The sequence below is a fragment of the Equus quagga genome, unplaced genomic scaffold (genome assembly GCF_021613505.1).
Source record: "Equus quagga isolate Etosha38 unplaced genomic scaffold, UCLA_HA_Equagga_1.0 203_RagTag, whole genome shotgun sequence".
Classification (NCBI taxonomy): domain Eukaryota; kingdom Metazoa; phylum Chordata; class Mammalia; order Perissodactyla; family Equidae; genus Equus; species Equus quagga.
In genome coordinates, this window is record NW_025798627.1 from 2,553,744 (window position 1) to 2,581,421 (window position 27,678).

At 36.7% G+C, this 27,678-nt stretch overlaps 1 protein-coding gene across 1 annotated transcript; it reads right to left on the reverse strand.

The window, feature by feature from the left end:
• LOC124233461 (MOB-like protein phocein) lies at positions 1-27,678 on the reverse strand. The gene is made up of 8 exons (XM_046650563.1): positions 27,546-27,678; positions 24,068-24,130; positions 13,501-13,601; positions 10,189-10,231; positions 9,916-10,002; positions 3,343-3,422; positions 2,195-2,306; positions 1-2,067 (listed from the first exon to the last, which is right to left on the reverse strand). Exons 1-8 carry the CDS (start codon positions 27,603-27,605, stop codon positions 1,936-1,938), a joined length of 678 nt encoding a protein of 225 aa, XP_046506519.1. The 5' UTR covers positions 27,606-27,678; the 3' UTR covers positions 1-1,935.

A 27,678-nucleotide genomic window follows, 5' to 3' on the forward strand; every position in this document is an offset into this window, starting at 1 on the left:
TGGCATGAGAAAGAAAAAAATCATATTTATTTCCCCATGAACACCAAACCATGTTATTCAAAATGTGTTTCTTAGCCAGATTACCAATCCCAGCCACTGCCTTAGTTCAAATGTTCACTAAGAAAACAGTCAAGCAACAGAAATCCACTGTGAGACACTGCCTAGGGAGAACAGCTACTTTGCTATATATAATTTATTAACTTAGTAGTTTAGTCTCTCAATATTCAGCAAGTCTGTGTAAAAATTACTTTTCTCACTGGTTTATAGTGACATTAACATAAATGCCTAATTTTAAAGTCAACATTCCTTTCACTGTGAACATAAAGCTTCTTAAAAGATAATCACGAGTTGGGGCAAAGTAATGACTGGCTGCTGGAACAGCAGTGTTCAAAGCCAAATATACTGGCAGGCTTGGAAAGGCAGAAATATATATACACGCTCTCAGTATGCTACTATTTCCCACAGTTTTGCTGTACATACTTGTCTAATGATACTGCATAAATTTCCTCAAATTTGAAAAAAAATCAAGATGAATATATTTTCATCTTCATTTCAAAATAACCCTTTTCAATGAAAAAGAATTTCTCCATGTTTGTTAACTCTGTTCAAGAGATGGATTTAAATATTTTTTCACTACCTGTACAATTTTTTTACCCTATCTTAGTGCCTCATTACAACCAGTTTAGCAATAAGACCTCCAGTGCTGTTAAAAATACCATTCAATAGATTCTAAGATTGTAAAATCTGCAGTTGAATCCTTCTTAAGACACCAAATGATAACAAAGTCCAAAAAATGTATGACCATTAATCAACATCCTCAGAACCTGGGAATTATTGCAAAAAATCTCACATGTGCATATAATTTAAACAAACTTTATGGGAGGGGGTGTAAAATAAATACTACACTATATTTTTCAACTCTATTTAAATGCTGCTTAGATGGTTAGATGAAAAGATTAATATTACTAACAGGGAGAGCCAAACTACTTTAAAGACTGTTTTCCAAGTAGTTAGAACAATTTTGCAAGACAAAGACAAGCAAAAGCCTACGCCAATACATTTTTCCCGTAGTGTAATGTAATTGTGAATATGAGGTATAATCTGTAAGCAATACAAATATAAATATAAATAGGTATAAGCCACCACTACATCACAGTCTGGTGAAAAGCTTCTCAGCTAATGTAGTCTGGGGAAGAGTTAAGGAAAATGAGGAGAAGGGAAGGACAGGGCAGGTTTCCACTGGGAACATCATTTACATGCCTTATTATTTATCACCTTGTATGTAACAGTCCACTGTTGCAGAAAGGTAAATCCTTTCCAGGTATGCTGGTCTAGAATATACTTTATGTAGTACAGTAAAATTATTTCAGTATTACTAATGCTTCATATGCATTTATATTTGGATATACACATAAGCATATATGTATATCAAAAACTATAAACAGAATTTTAAAACATTTTTATCTCATTTCTGAAAAGTTAACAGTTAAGACTGAACCACGTACTACAGAATTTTCTAGAATATCTAAACTTAGGGGTAAAACCAAAAGAAAACATTATTATTTCTTTAGTAAATGGTTTGTGCGAAACCTCAAGCTCACTCATCTTTTTACAGATGGGTTTATTTGATGAGGATTGTGATCCAATGATTGTTTAGCAGCAATTTTACCAAACTGTAAATTCTTTTATTAACAGGCATTATAAACAGATAATACTAATCTTATTTAAAAACCATGAGTGCCACACCGGTGAATATACAGTTTATGAATAACTTAAAAAGTATTTCCCCATTTTAAAAGGCAACACTCAGCATACAAAACCTATACTAAACAAAGAAGCTATAATATGGATACATGATTGATGTGTCTAAAATGATATATATACAGTACATAATTAATGTTACGTGATCAGTACATTTTTTCTACATGATTCCCATCATGCTTCACTTTCCCCAGAAACTGAATTCTGAACTTCCTCTTCTAAAATTGGTACAATCAGGTTATCCTTGGACATCAAATTATATTTCATCACAAATTTAGTAAACCGATGACACAAAAATGTTTCATTCTGTAGAGAGGAAGAAAAAAATGTTATTTTAATTTACTATCCAAAACCAAAAAAACTAGACATAGTATCAACATATCATTGTCATTCTGATAAGAATGTATCAGGACAATTAGTGAAATATACTTACTTCATATTCATCAAATATCTGCCGGTGATGAAAGTAAGCATGTGAAAATATTCTGTAAATCCTACGGCATACTGATCCTAGTTTTGCTACAGATGATTCCTTTATGCTAACCCTAGAAATAGAAAAGAAACCATAGATGCATAGAGCTGGACAGATCTTAGGAACAATACAGCCCAATCTTCTCAATTTACAAATGTGGAAACTGATGCCTAGGGAAAATAAGTGGCCAGTCCAAGGTCACAGTGCTGGTAGGACTAGAACGCCTGTTCTTTACTCCTGGGCCACATGGCCTAAGAAATTCAGTATTATGGTTTTGAAACTTTGTTAAAGCTTAATGCAATTAAAACGAATCCCTGATAAATCAAAATTTACTGAAACATACATTTACAACATTAATGCTCTGTCCGCTAGAGATGATTAAAACTACCGAAAGGAAGTATTATTTTCTTCTATAGAACTTGATTCTTCTTTTTTTTTTTTGAGAAATAAAAATTGCTTATTTCTGATGGTCTTTTAAAAAAAATGTATATAGGGAACTAAGGCAAAACCCAGTATTTTTTTACATATTTTATATAAGCTTTTTGAAGTTAATGATATTTGGGGGGAAAAAATCTCCAAATCTATCCACCTGGTAACAAATACCTTAATAGAAGAGAAAACCAGTCACAAACCTCTCCAATAATATGCTAAAGTATGCACAGGCTTCTTCCCAGATCTTAAAAATCTGCAGGCAAGGATAAGGAATCCTTCAAAAACAAGCAGCCCAACTTAGGAAAGTCTGCTCTTGAGGCATGCCGTCTAAGAGAAGGCTGATTCTATCACGGAGATTCAAGTAAGCAAGCGTGTGCATATCCCGACTCTAAAGCATGAGAGGGAGCCCTGGACAGTGACGCACAGCAGCAGGGACTACCCTTGACTGAACTGGCCTATGAACTTTGGGAGCCAAGTCCTGCTGCCTTTAGTTTAACCACAACCCTAATTTCAAAACTTGAATAATATTGAACAAGCCAAATATACAAGAGCTGAAAAAAGAAAAAAAAAGTATAAAGAATACAATGCATTAACCAGAAACCTAGTTTAACTTTTAAAAACATCAATCTTTTAAATTAAATCCAAAAAGTTGAACATCATGTTTAAGTTTTGTTTACCTGCTGGGAAAATATTTATTGCTATTCAGAAGGCATGCAGCACCATCGAGTGTGTGTCTAGTATAGTCTATAGCAGGACACTAGAAAAGAAAGCAGATAAAAATGCATCGATAAAGAGCTCTACTTCTTAGATTAGGCATATTTATTATATAGGCATCTTATTCCAAAAACCTGAGCATATTCTAAGAAAAAAGTCCTTTCCAATATCAGAATGATTGTAAAATTCAATCTTAGGTCAATAAATAAGACTTTATTATCCCCATGAACTGCAATATCAGGCTTCTAGAAGGTACATGAATCAGTCTACCAACTTCTTACTCTCAACATCGTACCTAGAAGAAAACAACTTTCAGAGCTGGGAAGAACCCCTCATTATCTAATCTAACCTCTGACTTCACAAATGAGGAAACTGAGGTTGCTAGGTTGTAGAGTATACACATAGGCTTCTTGCCCGAACTTAAAAATCTGCAGGCAAGGATAAGGAATCCTTCAAAAACAAGCAGTCCAACTTAGGAAAGTCTGCTCTTGAGGCATGCTGTCTAAGAGCAAGCTGATTCTATCACAGAGATTCAAGTAAGCAAGCGTGTGCATATCCCGACTCTAAAGCATGAGAGGGAGCCCTGGAGAGCAACGCACAGCAGCAGGGACTACCCTTGACTAATAGTCAATGACTTAATCAAGATAGAGAGTTAGGAAGAAGGACTCAGAAAACCACCCAGATGTGCTGATTCCTACTCCGATTTATACTTTACCAAGTAGCCCAGAATCCTCCCTCTTCTCAAATACCTCCAGGGCTCACTGCCTCTTTGCATCCTAGAAAGCATCCCTTATTATGTCCTTGGCACTGTTACCAACCTAGCAGCTCTCTAACGAATTTTCTCCTTGAACCTCCTTTGAAATTTAACATGAAATCTGAAGTTTCTTTATACTTTAATAAACCTGTCTTATCCTATTCCATATCAGAAACAATGACACTTACTGTCTCATGGCAAATCATTATCAAAGAAAAAATAAAACTGCAAAGTTATTCTCCTCATTTAGTTCATCTGAGGGCAGACAGGGAGAAGAATCAAAGTAAAGAGAATTGAGAATGAACCAGGGAATGAACTAGAAGGAAAAAATGAACTAGAGAAAGGAATCAAGGACTCCAGCTCTACTCAGTAACTAGAGTATTTTTCAAGTTGAGATTGAAGCTGGTATTTAGAAATGTAAATTAATAACTACTAAATGTGGCTTAGCATAGTGCCATGGCAAATAGAGAAAGATTATCTAAATAACAAAAAAAGTATTTTTCTCACTATACATCCATGGGAATTTATGGTTATTGGACTCAATGCCTAAAACAGTACCATGAGCAGTATTTATTGAAAAAATTATCTTTCTCCATATATATGACTACAGGTGATCTGGTCAAAAACAAATACCCCAAATCACTGTTTCTCATATTGGTCATTTGGGTGTACCATGGGACAGTTTTACAACCTTTATATCAGTACTGTCCAACGGAAATATAATGCAAGCCATACATTTAATTTTAAATTTTCTAGTATCCACATTAAAAAACTAAAAAGAAACAAGTAAAATTAACTGTAGTGATATATTTTATTTAACTCTACATAGCCAAAATGATCATTTCAACATATAATTGATATAAAAATTAAAGTTTTAGGGTATTTTTAAATTAAGATATAATTCACATACCACAAAATTTCTCTTTTCAAGTGTACAATTCAATAGTTTTCAGTATATTCACAAAACTGTGCAACCATCACAACTATATTCAAGAACATTTTTATTATTCCAAAAGAAAATCCAGTACCAATTAGCAGTCGCTTCTCATGCTCTCCTGTTACCCTAAGCAACAACTAAACTACTTTCTGTCTTGTATGAATTTGCCTATTCTGGATATTTCCTAAAAATGGAATAACATGTGGCCTTCTGTGTCACTTAGCATGTTTTCAAGGCTCATCCATAGTGCAGCATGAATCAGTACCTCATGACTTTTTTTCCTGATTCAAAACATTTTTAGACAATTTTTTTTTTTTAGGAAGATTAGTCCTGAGCTAACTACTGCCAATCCTCCTCTTTTTGCTGAGGAAGACCAGCCCTGAGCTAACATCCATGCCCATCTTCCTCTACTTTATACGTGGGATGCTTCCACAGCATGGCTTTTGCCAAGCAGTGCCACATCCACACCCGGGATCCAAACTGGCGAACCCTGGGCCGCTGAGAAGCAGAACGTGTGAACTTAACTGCTGCACCACCAGGCCAGCCCCTAGACAATGTTTTTTATACAAAATTCTGTAAAATATGTTTCTTGCTCTATAGCCTTCATTCTTTTCTATGGCTGACTAATATTCCATTGTATGCATATACCACATTTTGTTTATTTACTCATCAGTTGATGGAAATTTGGCTGTTTGCATTTTTGGCTATTATGAATAATGTGACTGTAAGCTTTAGTGTACAAGTTTTGTGCAGACATATGTTTTCATTTCTTTTGGGTAGAAACGTGGGAGTGGAATCACTAAGTCATATGGTAACTCTATGCTTACTATTTTGAGGAACTTCCAAACTGTTTTCCAAAGCGGCAACAGTATTTTACAATGCCACCAGCACTGTATGAGAGTTCTGCACATCCTGGCCAACACTTGTTATTATCTGTCTTTTATATTTTAGTCATGCTACTGTGTGAAGTGTAGGCCATTGTGAGGTGTCTCTTTCTTTTCCATTTAAAAAAATTGTGGTAAAATAGATAAAATTTGCCATTTTAACCATTTTTAAAGTTCAATTCAGCGGCCTTAACTACATTCACTGTTGTGCAACCATCACCACTACCTGTTTCTAACCAAAGGTTTTTCATCATCCCAAAGAGAAACTCTATAAACCTTAAGCAATAACTTCCCATGCCCTCCACTTGCTACTCCCTGGCAACCTCTAATCTAGCTGTCTCTATAACTTTGCCTTTTCTAGATATTTCACATAAGTAGAATCATACAATATCTGTCCTTTTGTATCTGACTTATTTCACTCAGCATGTCCTCAAGGTTCATCCATGTTGCAGCATGGATCAGAATATCATTCCCATTTAAGGCTGAATAATATTCCATTGTATGTATATACCACATTTTGTTTATCCATTCTCATCGTGGTTTTTATATGCATTTCCCTAATGACTAATGATGTTGAGCATCTTCTCATGTGTTTATTGGCCATCTGTGTAACTTCTTTAGAGAAATGCCTACTCAAATCCTTTGCTCATTTTTATTTGGGTTTTCTTTTAATTGTTGAGTTGTAATAGTTCTTCATGTATTCTGGATACTAGACCTTATCAGACATATGATTTGCAAAAGTATTTTCTCCCATTCTGTGGGTTGTCTTTTCACTTTCTTGACAGTGTCTTTTGAAGCAAAAAAATTTTTTAAATTTTGATGAAATCTGATTTATCTATATTTTCTTCCATTGCTCGTGCTTTTGGTGTCATATCTAACAAATCACCACCTAGTCCAAGGTCATGAAGATTTATACCTATGTATTTTTCTAAGAGTTTTATAATTTTAGCTGATACATATAGGTCTTTGATCCATATTAATCTAATTTTTCTTATGCTTTTTTCTTTTGGTGAGGAAGATTGGCCCTGAGCTAACATCTGTTGCCAATCTTCCTTTTTGTTTTTTCCTCCCCAAAGCCCCAGTACATAGTTGTATATCCTAGTTGTAAGTCCTTCTATGTGGGATGTCACCACAGCATGGCTTGACGAGAGGTGCACAGGTCCGTGCCCAGGGTCTGAACCTGCAAACCCTGGGCCACCAAAGCAGAGCACATGAACTTAACCACTACGCCACCAGGTCGCCCCAATTTTGATCTAATTTTTGTATATGGTGTGAGAGAGGGGGGTCTAACTTCATTCTTTTGTATGTAGATATCCAGGTTTGTTTTTGTTTGCTTGTTTGTGAGGAAGATTGGGCCTGAGCTAACATCTGTTCCCAATCCTCCTCTTTTTGCTTGAGGAAGACTGTCCCTGAGCTAACATCCATGCCAATCTTCCTCTATTTCATATGTGGGACACTGCCGCAGCATGGCTCAATGAGCAGTATGTGGGTCCGCGCCCAGGGCCCAAACCTGCAAACCCCAGGCCACCGAAGTAGAGTGTGTGAACTTAACCACTACACCACTGGGCCGGCCCCCCGCTCAGTTACCTCTCAATGAGATATTTTACATTGTTTTTTTGTACTAAGTCTTTGAATTGGTATGTACTTTACATTTAGAGTACATCTCAATTTAGACTACTCACATTAAGTGCTCCACAGCCACATGCAGTTCATGGCTACTACTGTATCAGACAGCGTAAGTGTAGATCTTTAACTGATTTCTGGATTTTTTTTTGGAGTTGGGAAGAGTTTTGCCTTGTTTTAGCTGCTTCCCTCCATCTCCTCCCAATTAATTCTCAGTTACCTAATCCTACTCTACATCATTGGTAACATCAAAAAGCTGGAAAAATATAGTAGATTACAAAATAGTCAGTAATGTATACAAATTTTTATAAATTATATTTTGCCAAACATATATTCATAAAGCTACAAGTGACCACAACCTCCATGTGAATGAAAGGGTTAACAGATAGTGACAACTTATAACCTTTGTCACTTACAATCACTATTTGTACAATTAAGTCTATTTGCTGCGATGCCTCTTTAATTCCCAAGGACACTGAATAAATCATCACCAGTGCTGAGTACCCTGCCTCTTCCACTTCAGAATCTGCCCAGTGCTTTTAATTCATAAGAGCAACTTTCTTAGTGCCTAAACTATCAGTTGCTATTATTTCCTGACTGCACAAAAGAATTCAAAAAGTGTCCTTTCAAGATTCTCTTTTGCTTATATTTTTATAGTAATCCCATTCCATTTAACTACTGCTTACAAATTCTACTATCATCCTCCCTTGGCACTTGGACAATTCAATGGAGCCAGTTTTCAGCAAGCAATGTTGCAATTTTAAGAATCATTCACGGGACCTAATGCTGATGATCATCCTATTTTTCACTTAATATTAATCAAAGAAAACAGTGGATATGACAATGACAGTATACATAAATCTCATAATACATTACAAACTGGATAGCTTTTCTACTCTAATGTGAGAATAATGCATCTTTACTATTTGCCAAAATGAAACTGACCTTGATTCAGTTTCCTAATTGCAATGATCACATCACGCTATACTACGTAGCCAATTTCAGTGAATTATCAATGAAAACTGCTAGGATTTTCCCAGATGTAGAATGAAACACAATCTTAATATTGCTTCAATTTAGTAACACAAAAAAGTAACACCCTGAATGAAATCTCTCTTGCAAATACGTACTACTTGCTTAGAGTGGTACCAGACACTCCTTATTTTGGAGAATTTACCTTTTGCAAACAAAAGAACATCAGATGTTAATTTTTCAACTAAAGAGTCACTTGTCTTCAAGCCTTAGAGGGCTGTCAATACAATGATCATTTGAAGGTCTATAATTCTAAAGTACTGGCCTAACCCAATTATTTTCAATGAGTCAATGTCAAGTAAAAAGTAATTACTATAGATTAAGAGGGAATGAACATCAAGGGAAATGTTAACACATAATTTAAACAAACCAGTTGTGATGGACATTTCTGAAATAACTAAGGAAAAATGAAAATGTACAGGGTATCAGATAATATGAAGGAATTATTTAAAACAAAAAACGTTTTATAAACACCTGCTACTTCCTATACTCTCACCTTGACAAAAACTAAACGAGGAGAAAACAACATGAATAACTTTTTCAATATAGGACCAGTTATGGAGAGGAAAATCATTATGGTGCATTTCAAATAAATAGTAAGAAATATTAATGAAATGTAGAGAGAAAATAACCTATAAAGTTAAAAAGATCAAAAGCAACATTTCTACTTAATAGACTAAGTATCAACTAGTAATCACCAACAGTCATTCCTATCAAAAGAAATTATGACTGAACCAAAAATTTAAACAGGTTATATCTCATCCATTACACATTAGATATCAGCATGATGTGACAGATGCTATTCTGTGATAGCCAGTAAGTTGTAGCCCATGCAATTGCTCAATTATGAAAAATGATATTAATCATAAGAGATCCTAAAATAGCACTGTGGCAATAACTTTGCAGCAAAAAATTGTAAATCAAATGGCAGGGGCCGGTTCCGTGGCCGAGTGGTTAAGTTCGCACGCTCTGCTGTGGCGGCCCAGGGTTCGGATCCTGGGCGCAGACATGGCACCGCTCGTCAGGCCACATTGAGGCGGCATCCCACATCCCACAACTAGAAGGACGTGCAACTAAGATATACAACTGTGTACAGGGGGGGGTTTGGGGAGATAAAGCAGAATAAAAAAAAAAAGACTGGCAACAGTTGTTAGCCCAGGTGCCAATCTTTAGGGAAAAAAACACAAAAAAAAACAAACGGCAAAATAAACAGTGAAGTAGAAACTCTAAAAATTTGTCTACCACTGTCTTGGAGAAACTTAGGTCATGATAAATTTATTAGTCATTCTATTTCATAAATTCTCACCTCTTTTGGAGTTTTATGAGCCGCACAAAGAAAAATCCATTGTTCGGTTGCTGTCATCTGAGTACATGTATCTGGATGGCATTCACTCTGTTAAAAATAGTTACATTTCTTAATATGTAAAATAATAATGAAAACGCTTATTTGGATTATTACATTTGCATGTAAAAGTCTACAATAATTAGAAATCCTGGGCAAGTCTTTGTAAGCACATTAAGTTACAAAAACAGAAAAAAAAGCCAGAACTTTCAATTATAGCTTTAAAGAAACTATTACCTGAAGTTTGACAGCAAGTCCATTTAGCTCAAGACAGAATTGCCTAAAAATGTAAATACATAAATGAAAAGTCTTATTTATTCTCCACATTATTTTTAGAATATTAATTGTAAAAACAGAATCCCATCAGTACCATCCTTCCTCCCTCAACACTGTGATCCACACCACCTGAATTTACATAGCACATTTCTTACAAAGACATACAGATTAATAAACAAAACCCAAAACTAAACGAAACAAAACCCAAAACTAAACGACCTTAATAATGTTCAACATCAGAGTTCAGTGAATCGATCACTCTTATACACTGGAAATTGGTACAATGTATCTAAGAAGTAATTTGGAAGTATTTACCAAGATGCTTAGGAAGTGTATATTTTTTAACTAAGTCATTCTCCTAAGAACCTATTCTAATGAAATAATCAGAACTGCAGGCAGATATACCATGTACAAAGATGTTCACAGGACTACACATACATAAAAAATTTTTTTGAAACATTCTAAATGATTAGCAATTGGAGAGTAGTAAAATGGTATATACACAAACATAGAAAGGATATATGTTTATATTCATAGTAAGATTCCAGTTATAAAAAATTGTGTGCATATATCTATATACAAACAGATACAAAGAAAAAAAACTAGATGTTTTATACTCCCATGTATTTTACAAGTTTTATTCTGATTACAAACGACACGCTCATTATAAAACCTGCAAACATGACCAAATACATATGTAGAAGAGGAAAGTCCTCCATAATTTCACCACTTCTTCTAAAAGATAATTATCGTTTACATGCCAATTTGATTTTCCATGATTAAAATACACTGGGATCATAACATACACAGTTTTGTAATTTGCTTTCTTGTCACTTAATAAATCTTGGGCATTTTTTCATGATACACTTTCCTCCTAAAATTGCCAAACTGAGAATTACAAAGCGTAGAACAATGCTTGGAACATAGTAAGTGCTCAAAAAATATTTTTGAATAAATGAAGAATGGAGTAAATTACATGACACTGAGATCATCATTTTTAGACAAACTCCGTATTTGATATGAAAAGGCAATTAATCCTCTATGTCATAAAGATAACTTACTTTATAGCTGTCAAAATACTCAACACATTCCCCTTAAAAATCCTATCAAATTAATCACTACAATGTTTCCCCGTCAAACAAATGAGAACACTTTGGTTCCCTAAAAATGCAAAGCTAAAGCTTACACAATTAGAAGATAAAAGAAAATCCCAAAAGGAAAAAAAAATCTGCACATATATGAAAGAAAAATTATACTTATTTATTTAAAGTACACTATAATAGAAGGCAGCAAATAAAAAGGGTCAAATTTTCAGTTGTTCATAATTTTAGTTCCTTTCCAGATGCCTAATAATGCTGTTCTTAGATGACAAAAATAACACCATTTCTGAATCACCACATCACCCTCACTGCCCCATATCTGTAGACTACATGTTATGGTTTTTCCTTGTTTTCCACTAAAGACAAGTGGGGCTAAACAAGTTTCTCATCTAGTCCAACCCACTTACAGCCAACAGCAAAATTACGCCAACTGATTTGGCAATATTATGGGTAAAATCTGTGGCAGATAGTGCAATCCTATTCAAGTTAATTCAAGCTTCAAGTTAATTCAATACAGGGCTAACACACATAGTTGTGCAGCTGAAGAGACAAGCCAGACGTGAAATCCAGCCTACACTCTAGACACTAAGCCATGCATCCTGGCATGCGACTGCATCCACTCAGAGAAGGGGCATCTTCTCCTAATTACAAAGATTCAGTATGGACTAGAGGGAGATCTGACTGAAGTCATGACCCAATTCCCAATAACATCATAACATAATCAACGACAGTAACCAATATCAGCAAGTATTAAACCTCAAATCAATAACATCAAGCACATGCAAAAAATCAAAAGGCTACGTTTGAAATTCTTCTTGGTCAACTATTAAGATGTATACACTATGATAAAGAGACAAAAGAATATATATATGATGTATAATACATAAATATAAAACCAAAAAACGTGGCTAATATTCAGAAAAAAATAACAAAAGTAAAAACAGCACCAGGACAAATGGAATATGCATGAGAAAGATTTTCTAAGTTTTGTATAATGCATATTTCATAGTCTAAGTTAAATAGGGAAGAAAAGTTTCTCTTGGACCTGAAATAATTACCTTGTAAACAAAAATCAGCCCTCACTTGCTAGAAATTATGCTTGTAGTAAAAAAGAAAAATCCTCACTAATTTTCATCACTAATCCCACCAGATAAGTAGTATTATCAAAGCTGATCAAAATAAGGCAAACGATATATTATACTGAAGTGCTCTCTATCTTATAAGAAAGGGAAAATATCTACATACTTATACTTTTAATTATCATGCTTTGAGATGTATTTAAAAAAACTAAATCAAGTAGTCAAGTGATTTGTCCAAGAAACTGGCAGGTACAAAGAAGTCTTAGCATCCTGAAACTGGTGAACTGTTATGACAAGACAATATGTCTTAGCAATATGTAGACAAGCCTGCAGCATAACACACACAAAAAGTGCCTTGCCTACAAGTTGAGGCATTCATCACAGGAAACGTGGTCTAATTTATTCAGGAAAAGTCACATTTCTACTCCAGTTATTATTTAAAAATCCACTCAAAAGTAACAAACCCTGAAGAACATATATCTCACATTGCATTCTATTTACCTGATCAACTCTTCCCAGCTCCCATTTACACTTTAAAGTTTATAACTTCAAGAAACAACGGAGTAATTTTAGGACATAGCTGCTTCTAAAGTTAAGCCTAGTTAACTAGTCATTCACTGGTCATCAATTTTCTCATTCAAAGGATATTATGAAAAGCTCCAAAACTCCTTACTTCAAGATTACAATTAATCTCTATTTACCAAAGAGAAGACTGGAAGCTCACAGTAGTTAATAGGTAATTCATCAGATAGCACACCTAGACTAGGACCTTGATATGATCCTCTACAGAGAAATAAATTTATTCGAGTGGGTAAATGGAAATAATGCATTTGTGGTTAAAGGAGTGGTTAAAGGATATGACTAAGGAAAACTGTGTAAAAAGATAGTAAGGCCCAAATCTATAACTATAGAAAATAATCAGCAAATAAAGTGGAACATTTTATAACACTGAAAACACTAAAGCTTTAGAATTTGGCTTTCTTGTCTGCACTTACATAATGATTTTATTTATGATTCATAATCATGATTAATATGAAAGGTTATTTTCACTAATAGAAGTACTATAACTATTTTGATATATCATAAGGACCTACCTTAAATGTTCATACTTCCATACACCTTCATCTTGGCCTTCAGGTGGTTCAAGAATTTTGTCAATATTGGAACAATCTGCTCTTATGTTCTGTTGAATATACTATAAACAAAGACGTTCTTACAGTTAATTAAAATATTATACTACATGGTAAATCCTATGGTAAATATATATAATTTTTGAATACATAACCACTCTTGTGGTTCAACTTTTGGGTTATACATGAAATAGGAAACGAAGTACAGAATCACAATGAGTAATTCAGAAGAAAGGAGGTAACCCTTACCTAGTCTTCTCCAACGCAACTTCTTTGGGATAGGACCTACTACGTAAGTGTAGATATGGTATATACCAGGACTGGAATGGGGATCAAAACTCCAAACCATAATTTTCATACGAACATAAAATATAGACAATGTAACTATAACTGTGATCCACATTATATGGTTCCATTAATATGAAGTATCTAGAATAGGCAAATCTACAGAGACAGAAAATAGATTAGTAGTTGCCTAGGACTAGGGGAAGAAAGGGAGACAAAGGAGAATGGAGATAACTGCTAAGAGGGGTGAGGTTTCTTTCAGGGGGAATGAAGATGTTCTAAAATTAGACTGTGGTGATGGTTGTACAACTCTGTGAATATACTAAAAGCCAGTGAATTGTGTATTTCAAATGAGTGATTTCTATGGTATGTTAATTATGTCCAATAAAATCGTTTAAAAATGACAACTTGGGGCTGGACCCGTGGCCGAGTGGTTAAGGTTCTGCGTGCTCCACTCTGGTGGCCTGGGTTCATGGGTTTTGGAGCCCAGATGCAGACCTGCTCCACTCATCAGCCATGCTGTGGATGTATCTCACGTATAAAAGAGAGGAAGATTGGCAATCTTTTTTTTTTAAGATTTTTTTTTCTTTTTTCTCCCCAAAGCCCCCCTGTAAACAGTTGTATATTTTTAGTTGTGGGTCCTTCTAGTTGTGGCATGTGGGATGCCACCTCAGCATGACTTGACGAGTGGTGCCATGTCCACGCCCAGGATCCAAACTGGTGAAACCCTGGGCCTCCAAAGCAGAGCACGTGAACTTAACCACTCAGCCACGGGGCCGGCACCAAGATTGGCAATCTTCCTTAAGCAAAAAAAGAGGAAGATTGGCAAATGGATGTTAGCTCAGGGCAAATCTTCCTCACCAAAAAAAAAAAAAAAAAAGACTAGCAGAAAAACTAAGCTTAAAAAAAAAGGCAGGGAGGTTCACTTTCAATTTAAATAAAATTAAACTTTAAATCTCAGATCTTTTAATGCTTCATTCAATCTGTGATTTAAATACCCTGAAATCTGAATAGGCTAGATTAGATTAAATGCCTGATTATAGAAGCTTAATAACTACAGGGCCTTCTTAACCCAACCTATTTTCAGACAATTTTTCTTGAACATCACTCTCATGTCAAAAGCTTCCTCAAAAACTTTTAAGGACTTCCTAATTTCTTTCTCTTTCTTTTTTTTGAGGAAGGTTAGCCCTGAACTAACATCTGCTGCCACTCCTCCTCTTTTTGCTCAGGAAGACTGGCCCTGAGCTAACATCCATGCCCATCTTTCTCTACTTTATTTGTGGGATGCCTGCCACAGCATGGTTTGCCAAGCAGTGCCATGCCCGCACCTGGGATCCAAACTGGTGAACCCCGGGCCACTGAAGCAGAACGTGTGAACTTAACCACTGCCCCACCAGGCCAGCCCAATCTCTAATTTCTATTTCAACCACTGCTCCTGATTTTCTGACCCCATCCCAAAGTTTTGCATGGAACTGATTCTCTCTTCAAACAGATACAGCTAAATTGTATACCTTTTCCAGTGGCCACCCCAAACTCCCCACCCAATTTTTTTCAAATTTCCTCTCCCCCAACACACTCAAGTCTTCCCTGATTATTCGATTCCTCACAGAACTTCCTCTGATTTCCTACCACATTTGTCCTCTGTAAAATCTAAATTAGCAATTCGTCTATTCACTCTTATCTTTCCTGCTCCCATTATATCTCCTACAGAACTCTGAATAGCATTTATTTCACACTTAATAAATAGCACTTATTTATTTCCATGTGTCGCCCTCAAAGAGAAAATGCAGACTTAGTTTTGTTTTGAATTCTGGTATTAGCAGCTGGCACATAGGAGGTTTTTCATAAACGTTTACTGACTTCACCTAAACTGCCTTACTTGCAGTCAAGGATGAAGATAGGTAATTACCTGAAATGTTAAAGCCATGGAGGGTTAGGGCTGAGAAAATTTACCAAAAATAGAGTGTAGACCCTAATTCTCTTGCATTCTTTGGTGATCCCAAAATCAGTTTGTTAATTAGGCACACGAAAATATATTCTCAGTAAAATGGTTTGCTCATAATCAATATTAATTCTTTAACCACATATTTGGTAACTGAACTTACTTATAATTATCAAAATTTTGTGATAAGTAGAGTTACAAGCTGTCAATCTTTAAGGAATCTAGAATCCTCTATTAATGAAGTTTATGTAAAACATAAAGAAAACAGAAGAAATTCTTAGAAATAAAAGAAAAACGTTATCTTTTCTTTTTTTTCTGAGGAAGACTAGCCTTGAGCTAACATCTGCTGCCAATCCTCTTTTTGCTGAGGAAGACTGGCCCAGAGTTAACATCCGTGCCCATCTTCCTCTACTTTTTATGTAGGATGCGTGCGACAGCATGGCTTGACAAGCAGCATGTAGGTCCGCACCTGGGATCCAAACCAGTGAACCCCCAGACGCTGAGAAGCGGAACATGTGAACTTAACTACTGCGCCACCAGGCCAGCCCCTATCTTGTTTTCTGAACTGAGTCCTCTATACTTTCATGCAAACAGAAGCAGCTATTATTATAAAATGAGCTAGGAAAAATAAATGTCCTAATGCTCACTGAACATAACTTTTGCCATAAGGAAATTTTTACATTGTTTGTGAGTTACAACTATGAGCAACTTCTGTTCAGTCAATAATTTATTTTTATCCTCCTCACAAACATGTGAAAACTAACGGTTTACAAACTGCAACATGTTTCTCTACTGTTACACATCATGGGGTGTAAATCGAAACTAAGATTAATTGTTTCATGTGCAGCACTAGACAAATATGAAATAGGAAAAATCCAAGAATTAGCTCTATCATGAAAAGCTGGAATACCCAAGTACCTTTTCAACATTATCTTTAATATGTTGCTTACTTAGTAATTCAGTTAAATGGGAAAGCAGTACCATTACCTCTTAAAACTTTTACTGGTAAATTTTAATATTAAGAGTTTTTGAAACTGAATAAATTGAACAACTATTATTTAAGAAACTGGCTTTGAAATCTTTAAGAAACTCTACAGAAGAATTGAGAAGACAACCTCAAAACAATAGTGTCCTTTATGCTTCCAAGAACTTCAAAGTCTTAACTTACTACCCTTTCTTGAAGACAATCCTTTTCAGTGAGCTTCCAAAGACACTGCCACTTCCACCTGATGCCACCACCTGATCAAGCTCTACTAACATTTCAGACACTGTGAGTATGTGCTCACTTCCCAGGCCTTTCAAGTCTCCTCAGTACAGGAATCTACTGTACCAGATTTCAGACTATGTCAAAACGAAGGTATGAAATCTTTACTCCTCCTGTTATGAAAAAGGCAGACATATATCTCTCTAGTGATTTATTCCTGTGGGCTATAATTCTTAATAATTATAATGATCTAGTACTGTATTTTATGTAGGACTATTCCTAAAGCAGTTTTTAGAAATCATTTGGGAAAAGTAAAATACATAGCAATAAAACATCATGCAAAAGCATTTTATTGTTTCCAGTTTGGGGTAAGATGCACTAAACACACATCAATGTTTCTCTCCCACTCAACGAAACTTTAATATCTGGACAGAATGCACGGCACAGCTATCTGAGGTCTCTGTAAAGCAAGTATCAGAAAAAGCAGCAGGGAAGAACACCAAAATTCAAAGTACCACTGAACTGGTGATGAGTTTGCTGTTTCTTTTCCTCTCTGGTATCCTGGCCTGAACCCAATTCAGGATGAAACCCAAAAATGAGCACTGCTGGTGCTGAACAGAGAGATACAGAAGAAACTATTTAGTTCTGGCTCAAGCAGTGGAAAAAGGCACTCCTAAAGCTCACAGAGAGTGGAAGAAATCCCCTGGTTTCTTTTCTCTCTCCCTTTTCTCCATTCTTTCATAGCCTGAGACAATTCCACAGTGCCAGCAAAAGCAGCTGGCAACAGAACAATGCAAGAGACAAAATTCTGAGGAAGAGAACCCTTCCTCTCCATTTGGTGATGGGATCAAACCCTGTTTCTTCTTCTGCCTTTGCCTTCCCACCACTGTAGCACAATTCCAGTAAGTGGTTTCTGGCCAGAGGACCAAAGAAGTGGGCCCAGGGAATGAGAAAGTGTCAGGGAGAGAGAAGCTCAGAAAAGTGACCCCATAAAGCTGTATATCAACTCCTGGGCTCAACCCCAATCTGTGCATGTATGCATGCATGGATCTGGTCCTAATTAGCATATGACAGACTTTGAGAACTGAGCTAATGGCTATACTTCCACCCAGGCTGACCAGGAGTTGGTGCACACACAGAACAGATTCAAGAAGTAGCACAAAAGTTCTGAAAACTGAACCGACACTGGAACCTCAGTTTGGTTGGAACCTGCAGCCTGTATCTAACCAGGTCAAATGCCTGCTAAAGTGAAAATATGAACATTCTCCATGGAATTAAATAAGACCAGTGTCTCAACATAATATTCAAAATGTCCAGCATATAATCCAAAATTACTTGGCATACAAAGAATATGTGAAAATCTCAATTATCGTGGGAAAAGATAATCACAAAACACTTATGATAAGATGACACAGATGTTAGAATTATCTGACAAAGACTTTAAAGCAGCTATTATAAAAATGCTACAATGAGAAATTGCAAACACTTGAAACAGAAGTATCGCAAAAAAAAGATATAAAGAGCCAAATGGAAATTTTAGAACTGAAAAATATAATAACCAAAACAGAATACTCACTGGACTCAATAGGAGAATGGAGATGACAGAGCAAAGAATCAATAAACTTTAAGATAGATAAATAAGAATTATCCAATCTGAACAAGAGATAAATAATATTAAAATAACAACAATAATAAATAGAGCCTCAGGAACTCGTGGGACAACGACAAAATGTTTAAAAGTCATGTCACCAGAGTCAGACAAAGGAGAAAAACAATGTGGTGCTAAAAAATATATCTGAAGAAATAATGGCTGGAAAGTTCCCAAGTTTGGGAAAGACACAAACTTACAAATTCAAGAAGCTGAGTGGGCTGGGGGTAATGGAGAGCTATTATTGTTTAATGGGTAGAGAGTTTCAGCTGCGGAAGGAAAAAAAGTTCTGGAGATGGAGGTGGTAATGGTTGCACAACAAAGTGAATGTACTAACGCCACAGAACTGTATACTCAAATGTAGCAAAAGTGGTAAAATTTGTTATGTATACTTCGCGACAATAAAAAAAAGCAGAGTGAACACCAAACAGGAAAACCCAAAGAAATTCATGCCTAGATACATAATCAAAACTGTCAAAAACTAAAGATACAGAAGCCAATGAAAAAAGACACATGACCTATAGAATAAGTATTCAAATGATGGCAGCTTTCTCATCAGAAATCATAGAAGACAGGAGGAAATGGCCTAACGTTTTTAAAGCACTGAAAGAAAAGAACTCTCAACTAGAATTGTATATCTAACAAAAAAATCCTTCAGGAATGACGATAAATTAAAGACATTTCAGATGAAAGAAAATTAAGGAGAATTCCCAGACTGCTCTAAAAGAACTGCCAAAGGAAGTTCTTCAGACAGAAGGAAAAATAATACAAGGAGAAAACAGACTATCAGGAGCAACAAAAACTACAAATATCTGGGTGTAAATAAAATAAACCCTTCTCCTCTTAAGTTCTTTAAAATACGCTTGGCAGATGAAAGCAAAAAATCTAACATTGTCTGATGGGGGTTTTAATGTATGTAGACGTAACACAGAAAACTACAGCATAAAGAGGGAGGGTAAAGGGGTTCTATATGATGGTAGTTTCTACATTTCAATCAAAGTGGTAAAATACTGATTCTAAGTAGACTGCAAAAAGCTAAGTATGTATTTAGTAATCTCTAGAGCAATCATCAAAAAATTATATAAAGAGATAGTCAAAATGAGAATACACTGAAAAAGAAAAATGATGCTCAAACAACACTTAAAAAGAGCAGAAAAGGGGACATAGAAGAGGGGCTGGCCCCGTGGCCGAGTGGTTAAGTTCGCGCGCTCCGCTGCAGGCGGCCCAGTGTTTCGTCAGTTCGAATCCTGGGCGCGGACATGGCACTGCTCATCAAACCACGCTGAGGCAGCGTCCCACATGCCACAACTACAAGGACCCACAAGGAAGAATATACAACTGTGTACTGGGGGGCTTTGGGGAGAAAAAATAAAATAAAAAAAAAAAAAAGGGGACATAGAAGAACAAAAAACAGAGGAAACAAATTGAAAACAAACAATAAAATGGTAGACCTAAATATAAACATATATATTAATAACTATATTAACATTAAATAGCCTAAATACACCAGTTAAAAGACAAGGATTGGGGGCTGGCCCAGTGGCCCAGCGGTTAAGTGTGCACGTTCCACTTCAGCAGCCCATGGTTCGCCAGTTCAGATGCTGGGTGGAGACATGGCAATGCTTAGCAAGCCATGCTGTGGTAGGCATCCCACATATAAAGTAGAGGAAGATGGGCACAGATCTTAACTCAAGGCCAGTCTTCCGCAAAAAGAGGAGGATTGGCAGCAAATGTTAGCTCAGGGCTAATCTTCCTCAAAAAAAAAGACAAAGATTGTCAGAAAGAACAAAGAAACATGATCCAATTGTTTACAAGAAACTTACTTCATATATGGAACAATAGGCCCCAAACAGCCAAAGGAATCCTGAGAAAAAAGAACAAAGCTGGAAGCATCACATTCCCTGATCTCAAAGTATACTACAAAGCTATAGCAATTAAAACAGCACAGTACTGGTAGAAAAACAGACACACAGATCAGTGTAACAGAACTGAGAGCCCAGAAATAAACCACACATTTATGAATAGCTAATTTTTGACAAAGGAGCCAAGAACAGACAATGGAGAAAGGAAAATCTCTTCAATAAGTGATGTTGGGAAAACTGGACAGCCAATGCAAAAGAATGAAAGTAGTCAACTTTCTTACACCATAACACAAAAATTAACTCAAAATGGATTAAAGACTTGCATGTAAGACCTGAAACCATAAAATTCCTAGAAGAAAATATAGGCAGTATGCTCTCTGACATCAGTCTTAGCAGTATCTTTTTGAATATGTCTCCTAAGGCAAAGGAAAACAAAATAAAAAATAGACAAATAAGACTACATCAAACTAAAAAGCTTCTGCATGGCAAAAGAAACCATCAGCAAAACAAAAAGACAACCAACCAATTGGGAGAAGATGTTTGAAATCACATATCCAATAGGGGGTTAATATCCAAAATATACAAAGAACTTACACAATTCAGCAACAAAAAGCAAACAATCTGATTAAAAAATGGGCAGAGGATATGAAGAGACATTTTTCCAGAGAAGCTATACAGATGGTCAACAGACACACAAACAGATGTTCAACATCACTAACTAATAGGGAAATGCAAATCACACAAAGAGATATCACCTCACACCCATAAAAACGGCTATTACTAAAAAGACAAGACCCTACTACCCAAAGCAATCTACAAATTTAATGCAATCCCAATGACATTCTTCACAGAAATAGAACAAAGAATCCAAAAATTTATACGGAACAACAAAAGACCCCAAATAGCCAAAGCAGTCCAGAGGAAAAAGAACAAAGCTGGAGACATCACAATCCCTGACTTCAAACATACTATAAAGCTATCGTAATCAAAACAGCACGATACTGGCACCAAAACAGACAAACACATAAATGGATCAGAATTGAAAGCCCAGAAATAAAACCATACATCTATGGACAGTTAATCTTTGACAACGGAGCCAAGAACATACAATGGAGAAAGGAAAGTCTCTTCAATAAATGGTGCTGGGAAAACTGGACAGCCACATGTAAAAGAATGGAAGTAGACCATTATCTTACACCATGCACAAAAATTAACTCAAAATGGATTAAAGATTTGAACGTAAAACCTGAAACCATAAAACTCCTAGAAGAAAATATAGGCAGTACTCTCTTTGACATTGGTCTTAGCAACATCTTTTCCAATACTATGTCTACTTGGGCAAGGGAAACAAAACAAAAAGTTAACAAATGGGACTACATCAGACTAAAAAGCTTCTGCAAAGCAAAGGAAACCATGAACAAAACAGAAAGACAACCAATCAAGTGGGAGAAAATATTCATAAATCATTTATCAGACAAGGGCTTGATCTCCAAAATATATAAAGAACTCATACAACTCAACAAAAAAACCCAAACAACTCGATCAAAAAATAGGCAGAGGATATGAACAGACATTTTTCCAAGGAAGATATACAGATGGCCAACAGACACATGAAAACATGCTCAACGTCACTCATTATTAGGGAAACGCAAATCAAAACTACAACGAGATATCACCTTACACCGGTCAGAGTAGCTATAATTACCAAGACAAAAAACAACAAATGTTGGAGAGGCTGTGGAGAAACGGGAACCCTCATATACTGCTGGTGGGAATGCAAACTGGTGCAGCCACTATGGGGAACAGTATGGAGATTTCTCAAAAAATTAAAAATAGAAATACCAGACGACCCAGCTACCTCACTACTGGGTATTTATCCAAAGAACTTAAAATCAACAATACAAAGAAACTTACACACCCTTATGTTCATTGCAGCATTATTCACAATAGCCAAGACATGGAAGCAATCCAAGTGCCCATCAACTGATGAACAGAGAAAAAAGATGTGGTGTATAGATATATACACAGGAACACTACTGAGCCATAAAAAAAGACAAAATTGTCCCATTTGCAAACAACATGGATGGACCTGAAGGGTGTGATGTTAAGCAAAATAAGCCAGATAGAGAAAGACAAATACAGCAGGATTTCACTCATATGTGGAAGATAACAAATACATGGACAAAGAGAATAGATTAGTGGTTACCAGAGGGGAAGTGGGCTAGGGGGTGTGCGAAAGGGACAAAATTAGACTACTGGGAGTGAACACAGTGAAGTGTATTCAGGAATAATAAAGAAAATAAAAAGGAGTAAATAAATAAAAAGACAAGAAATAACAAGGAGAGGATATGGAAAAACGGAATCCTCACACACTGCTGGTGGGAAGGCAAACTGGTGCAGCCACTATGGAAAACAGTATGGAGATTCCTCAAAAAATTAAAAATAGAACTACCATATGACCCAGCTATCCCACTACTGGGTATCTATCCAAAGAGCTTGAAGTCAGCAATTCCGAAAGTCCTATGCACCCCAATGTTCACTGCAGCATTATTTACAATAGGCAAGACATGGAAGCAACCTAAGTGCCCATCAACAGATGAGTCGATAAAGAAGACGTGGTATATATATACAATGGAATACTACTCAGCCGTAAAACAGAACAAAATTTTCCCATTTGCAACAACATGGATGGACCTTGAGGGAATTATGTTAAGTGAAATAAGCCACTTAGAAAAGGGCAATCTCTGTATGACTCCACTCATATGAGGAATTTAAAAATGTGGACAAAGAGAACAGATTAGTGGCTACCAGGGGAAGGGTGGGGTGGGGGGTGGGCACAAAGGGTGAAGTAGTGCACCTACAACACGACTGACAAACAATAATGTACAACTGAAATTTCACAAGATTGTAACCTATCATTAACCCAATAAAAAAAAAATTAAAAAAATAAATAAAAAATAAAATGTAAAGCTTAGATATGTGTTCTCAAGTCTTCAGTCACCAAATGAGTATGCTATTTCTTTTACTTAATTATCTGTTATTCTAATTTAGTATTCAATAATTTTGAGTTAAATTCATTCTAAAATCAAATTTGGTACCTTAATTTGGTACATATTAACAGATATTAAAAGGTATTTAAGTTTGATTATAGTTTAACATGTCATCTTAAAACTAAATGAGGGTTGGGGCCAGCTCTGTGGCCAAGTGGTTAAGTTCGCGCGCTCCGCTGCGGTGGCCCAGGGTTCGGATCCTGGGCACAGACATGGCACCACTCGTCAGGCCACGTTGAGGCGGCGTCCCACATCCCACAACTAGAAGGATCTGCAACTAAGATACACAACTATGTACAGGGGGTTTGGGAAGATAAAGCAGAAAAAAAAAAAAAAAACAAGATTGGCAACAGTTGTTAGCTCAGGTGCCAATCTTAAAAAAAAAACAACAAAAACTAAATGAGGGTTGATAAAAGTTTTAAACAGGCATTCCATTAATACCATGGATTCCAGTTTGTGCTAAAAGATATAGGAACACTTAACTATGCCAACGGAGGTAAAATGCTTAGGTTAATGCAGTTGAAAAACTATTGTTATTACCTGTTGAACAGCTAGTGTACTGTCCATTTCATCGAAGGATTCATCAGGCCAATTATAGAAATCCTATAAAAAAAAATTCATGGTTAAAGCACATACAAAGTTACAAAGAAGATGCAATACTATTATGATTAACTTCAATTGTTAATAAAGATCCAAAGTTACACTAGAGGAGAAGAAAAACCTTCATAGCACAAACAATGTGATTATTAGTGAATAAGTTAAAGGAGTTTTATTCAATGTTTTTAAAGGAACACCAAGATTTTATTTAATTGAATTACAAGCAATATATTTTTTCAACCACAAACTCCTCAAATATGGCTTCCATATTAGGTATATTACTTGAGGAGATACGTCTATCACTTTTTTGTTTATCATGGTTGACTATCTCTCAAAAAGTTACACTGAAAAAAAATCCCCAGGCAGCAAAAAACTGAATCAGTTTTTACCTAAGGAGAATAGCTAGTGTTAGTAGTAGTAGTGGTAGCAATAGTAGTAGTTACTGCTCCATAAGTGTTACTGTAGACAGGTATTACAAATTATTATTCCAATTCCAAATAGTGTTTTAAATTTCTAAATCAAAATATGAGCTTCATCAAAAACTTCTCATCCAACTAAAAAGTCTTCTTTTAAGGGGGATATTTTTGTGGATCACCTTGCACTGGTTCTGAATTCCTCTACAGATACTCCAGTTCATAGACACTCCCCTAAGTGATTAAGAATCTTTCCATTTGACCGATTTCTCAGCAAAGTTTACCTTTATATCCTTAGTAGGGAGCACAATGCCTAACATGTGGTAGGTGCTCAGTAAATGTCTCTGGGGGAAAAAGTAGTAGTAAATCAATGATCTATAATCCTTTATCAATTAATACAGATAAGTCTCCAAATACCTTGAGCAAAAACTGGAGCAAACTGGAGAATACAGTGTATGATACCATAGGAATACACGTTTAAGAAAGTGCAAAGCATACTTATGGATATAACGCATATACGGCAAAAGTATAAAGAAAAGAAAAGAAATGACAATACCACCATTATTGGCTGGGAGGAGTGGCCAGAAGACAGAAGAACGTGATACAGAGGGATTCAACTATATAATGTCTTAGTTCTGAAGGTAGGTGATCAGTATACCTTTTTAAGGGTCTTAAATACTTCCTTTTGTTTTTTTTTCGTAGTTGCCCTATCTGAATGAAAATGAACTAACTTTAACTAAAAATGTCAGGAATGAAAAGCTTTCTGGAAATTGTTCCAGGATGTCTTTTCCTAGACATCACCTAAACATTATTAAAGAGTAGTTTTTAAATTCCTTCTATATAACTTATACAGAAATATATTCTATCAATACATTTTGCCTATTCTTTCCTTTAAAAAAAATTAGATAGTTTTCAGGGGCCAGCCCAGTGGTGCAGCAGTTAAGTTCACACGTTCCACTTTGGCGGCCCAGGGTTCGCTGGTTCCAATCCCGGATGCGGACCCATGCACTGCTTATCAATCCACACTGTGGCAGGCATCCCACATATAAAATAGAGGAAGATGGGCACAGATGTTAGCACAGGGCCAATCTTCCTCAAGAAAAAAAAATTAGATAGTTTCTAGAATATTTTGTTGTAAAAATATTAGAAAACACACATAGTTATATTCAGAAAAGATGTAAAAAAGTTAATTGGGAATTAAATGTTTTGCCTCATCATAACTGTGATATACTTTAAACACTTACAAGAGGAACCAAAATGCAGATTAAAGAACATTCTCATCTAATTCAGTCAATAAACATTTATGGAAAACCAACTATGTGCCTATATCCCAATCTAACCAATTAAAAAAAAATAAGTAGGAAGATATCCTACCTACTGTATTATAGTTCTAAATAAATCATTTTAGAATAGACCCATTTCACTGAAAGAAATTAGTGTGACAGACAAGGGATAGGACAGAATGCTGCTTAAACTGTCTTTTTTTTTTTTTTTAAATCTTAACCTTCTCTGTTAGATTTTACTTAACCTTGATCTATGACAACATGGCAACAAGCAAAGGGGCTTTCTGATCTGACTTACTCCTAACGACATGGCAAAGAGATGTGTTACAATATTAACTTAAAATATACTATGTTCTAACCTTTCAACATTAAGAACTTTTGAGTAAATAAAAATAGGTGATGCTTCTCAGCATGTGAGTACAAAAGTCCACTTCTGAATGTAAAAATATAAAAGTTGATCACTTAAGAAAACAATCAGAAATAATGTTTCCACAGAGTAAGTAGTAAGGGTATCCGAGGAAAGAGCATTTATAAAGAAAGTAAGTTTGGAAAGGGTAAAATAAAGAATAGTATATAAATTCCCAGTACTATGACCACAAAACTGGCATAAGTAACTGACAGCTTAACGTGACTCTATAATGAGACTGTCAACTACATTCTCTAAAATTCAGTACTAGAAGCAGGTCGTTAGAGAAAAGGTCCCCAGTGAACTAAGAATCCGGAGACTAGGCAACCTTGAGCAAATGCGGTTTCCTCATCTGTAACATGGATCTGGGAAGGTGTCTGGATCTAAAAGATCCCTTCAAAAGGACTCCCTTTCCAAAATCCTGTGCAAGATATTAAAAACCAGTCTCTGGCACACGGTCATAGCTCCATGGTTGTTTTGCTTTTTTCACTCATATCACTTTTTCTTAAAATTACATTTTAACACACCTCTTCTGATTTTAGAGCATCTACTCAGTAGCAAGCCATTTCAGCCGGCAGATTAATCAGAGGCACCCCATCTTTTGCCCAAGAACCAATACCTACCTAACAAGCACCAACTCAGCCCAAACACTGTCCTACTAAAGGTTCATAAAATTATAATCCCTTCATTCCCCGACTATGCTTCACACGTAATAACAAGGAAATTCACAAGGAATGACATCTAACAAGTCGCAACCTGATGCTGAAAGCTTGCTGGACCAGAGAACAGCTGCAGCGAGCAGTGGTCAAAGGCAAACGCAGGAGGAAGAGGATAAAGTCAATTATCGCCACCCGGATCCGGCTAGACAAGCCGGACTGCAGAAGCCGGGCACGTACATCACCAGCCAGGTAGGAACCGGCAGCCCAGACGAGGTGCGCTGCGTGTGCACCGCCTCCCGCTCGGCAGCCCCGACCCTCCGAAACCTCCGGTCCCTCTCCACCTGGCCGGCCGCGCCCCTCCGACGCGGGTCAGCCGGGGGTCAGCGGAGAGGCGAGAACAAGCGGTCGCCGCCGACAGGCTCCCAGCCCCGGGCCTCGCGGCCACCCCCCGCCCCTCACGCCCACCCTCAAGTCCGGGCCCCGCAGGCCTCGCGGGCCGCCACCGCCGCCAAAGCCAGGCTGAGGTGCTCCGGCTCCGGAAGGCCCGTGCCCCCGCCCGCCGGCCTGCCGCCCCGGTCCAACCTCCTCTCGGGGGCGGCCGGCTGCCAGAGGCGGCGCGGCGCCGCGAGTCCCCCCACAGGGAAGGTGCAAACATTGTACCTGCGCCTTGGTGCCCGGCCTGTTCCGCCTCAGCACTGCCGTGCCCTCCGCCATGACCATAGTGCCAGAGTCTGGGCGGCTGGAGTCGGTACCCGGATGTAGGGACGGCGGCCTGCGCGGGGGGCGGGGCGGA

Excerpts from the sequence above, each read along its gene's own strand:
- LOC124233461 (XM_046650563.1), bottom strand. The coding sequence starts at position 27,605 with ATGGTCATGGCGGAGGGCACGGCAGTGCTGAGGCGGAACAGGCCGGGC. Across the intron at positions 10,232-13,500 it reads TGGAAGTATGAACATTTAAG|GCAATTCTGTCTTGAGCTAA; the intron begins GTAGGTCCTTAT and ends TTACATTTTTAG. Across the intron at positions 2,307-3,342 it reads AATAAATATTTTCCCAGCAG|GGTTAGCATAAAGGAATCAT; the intron begins GTAAACAAAACT and ends TTCTATTTCTAG.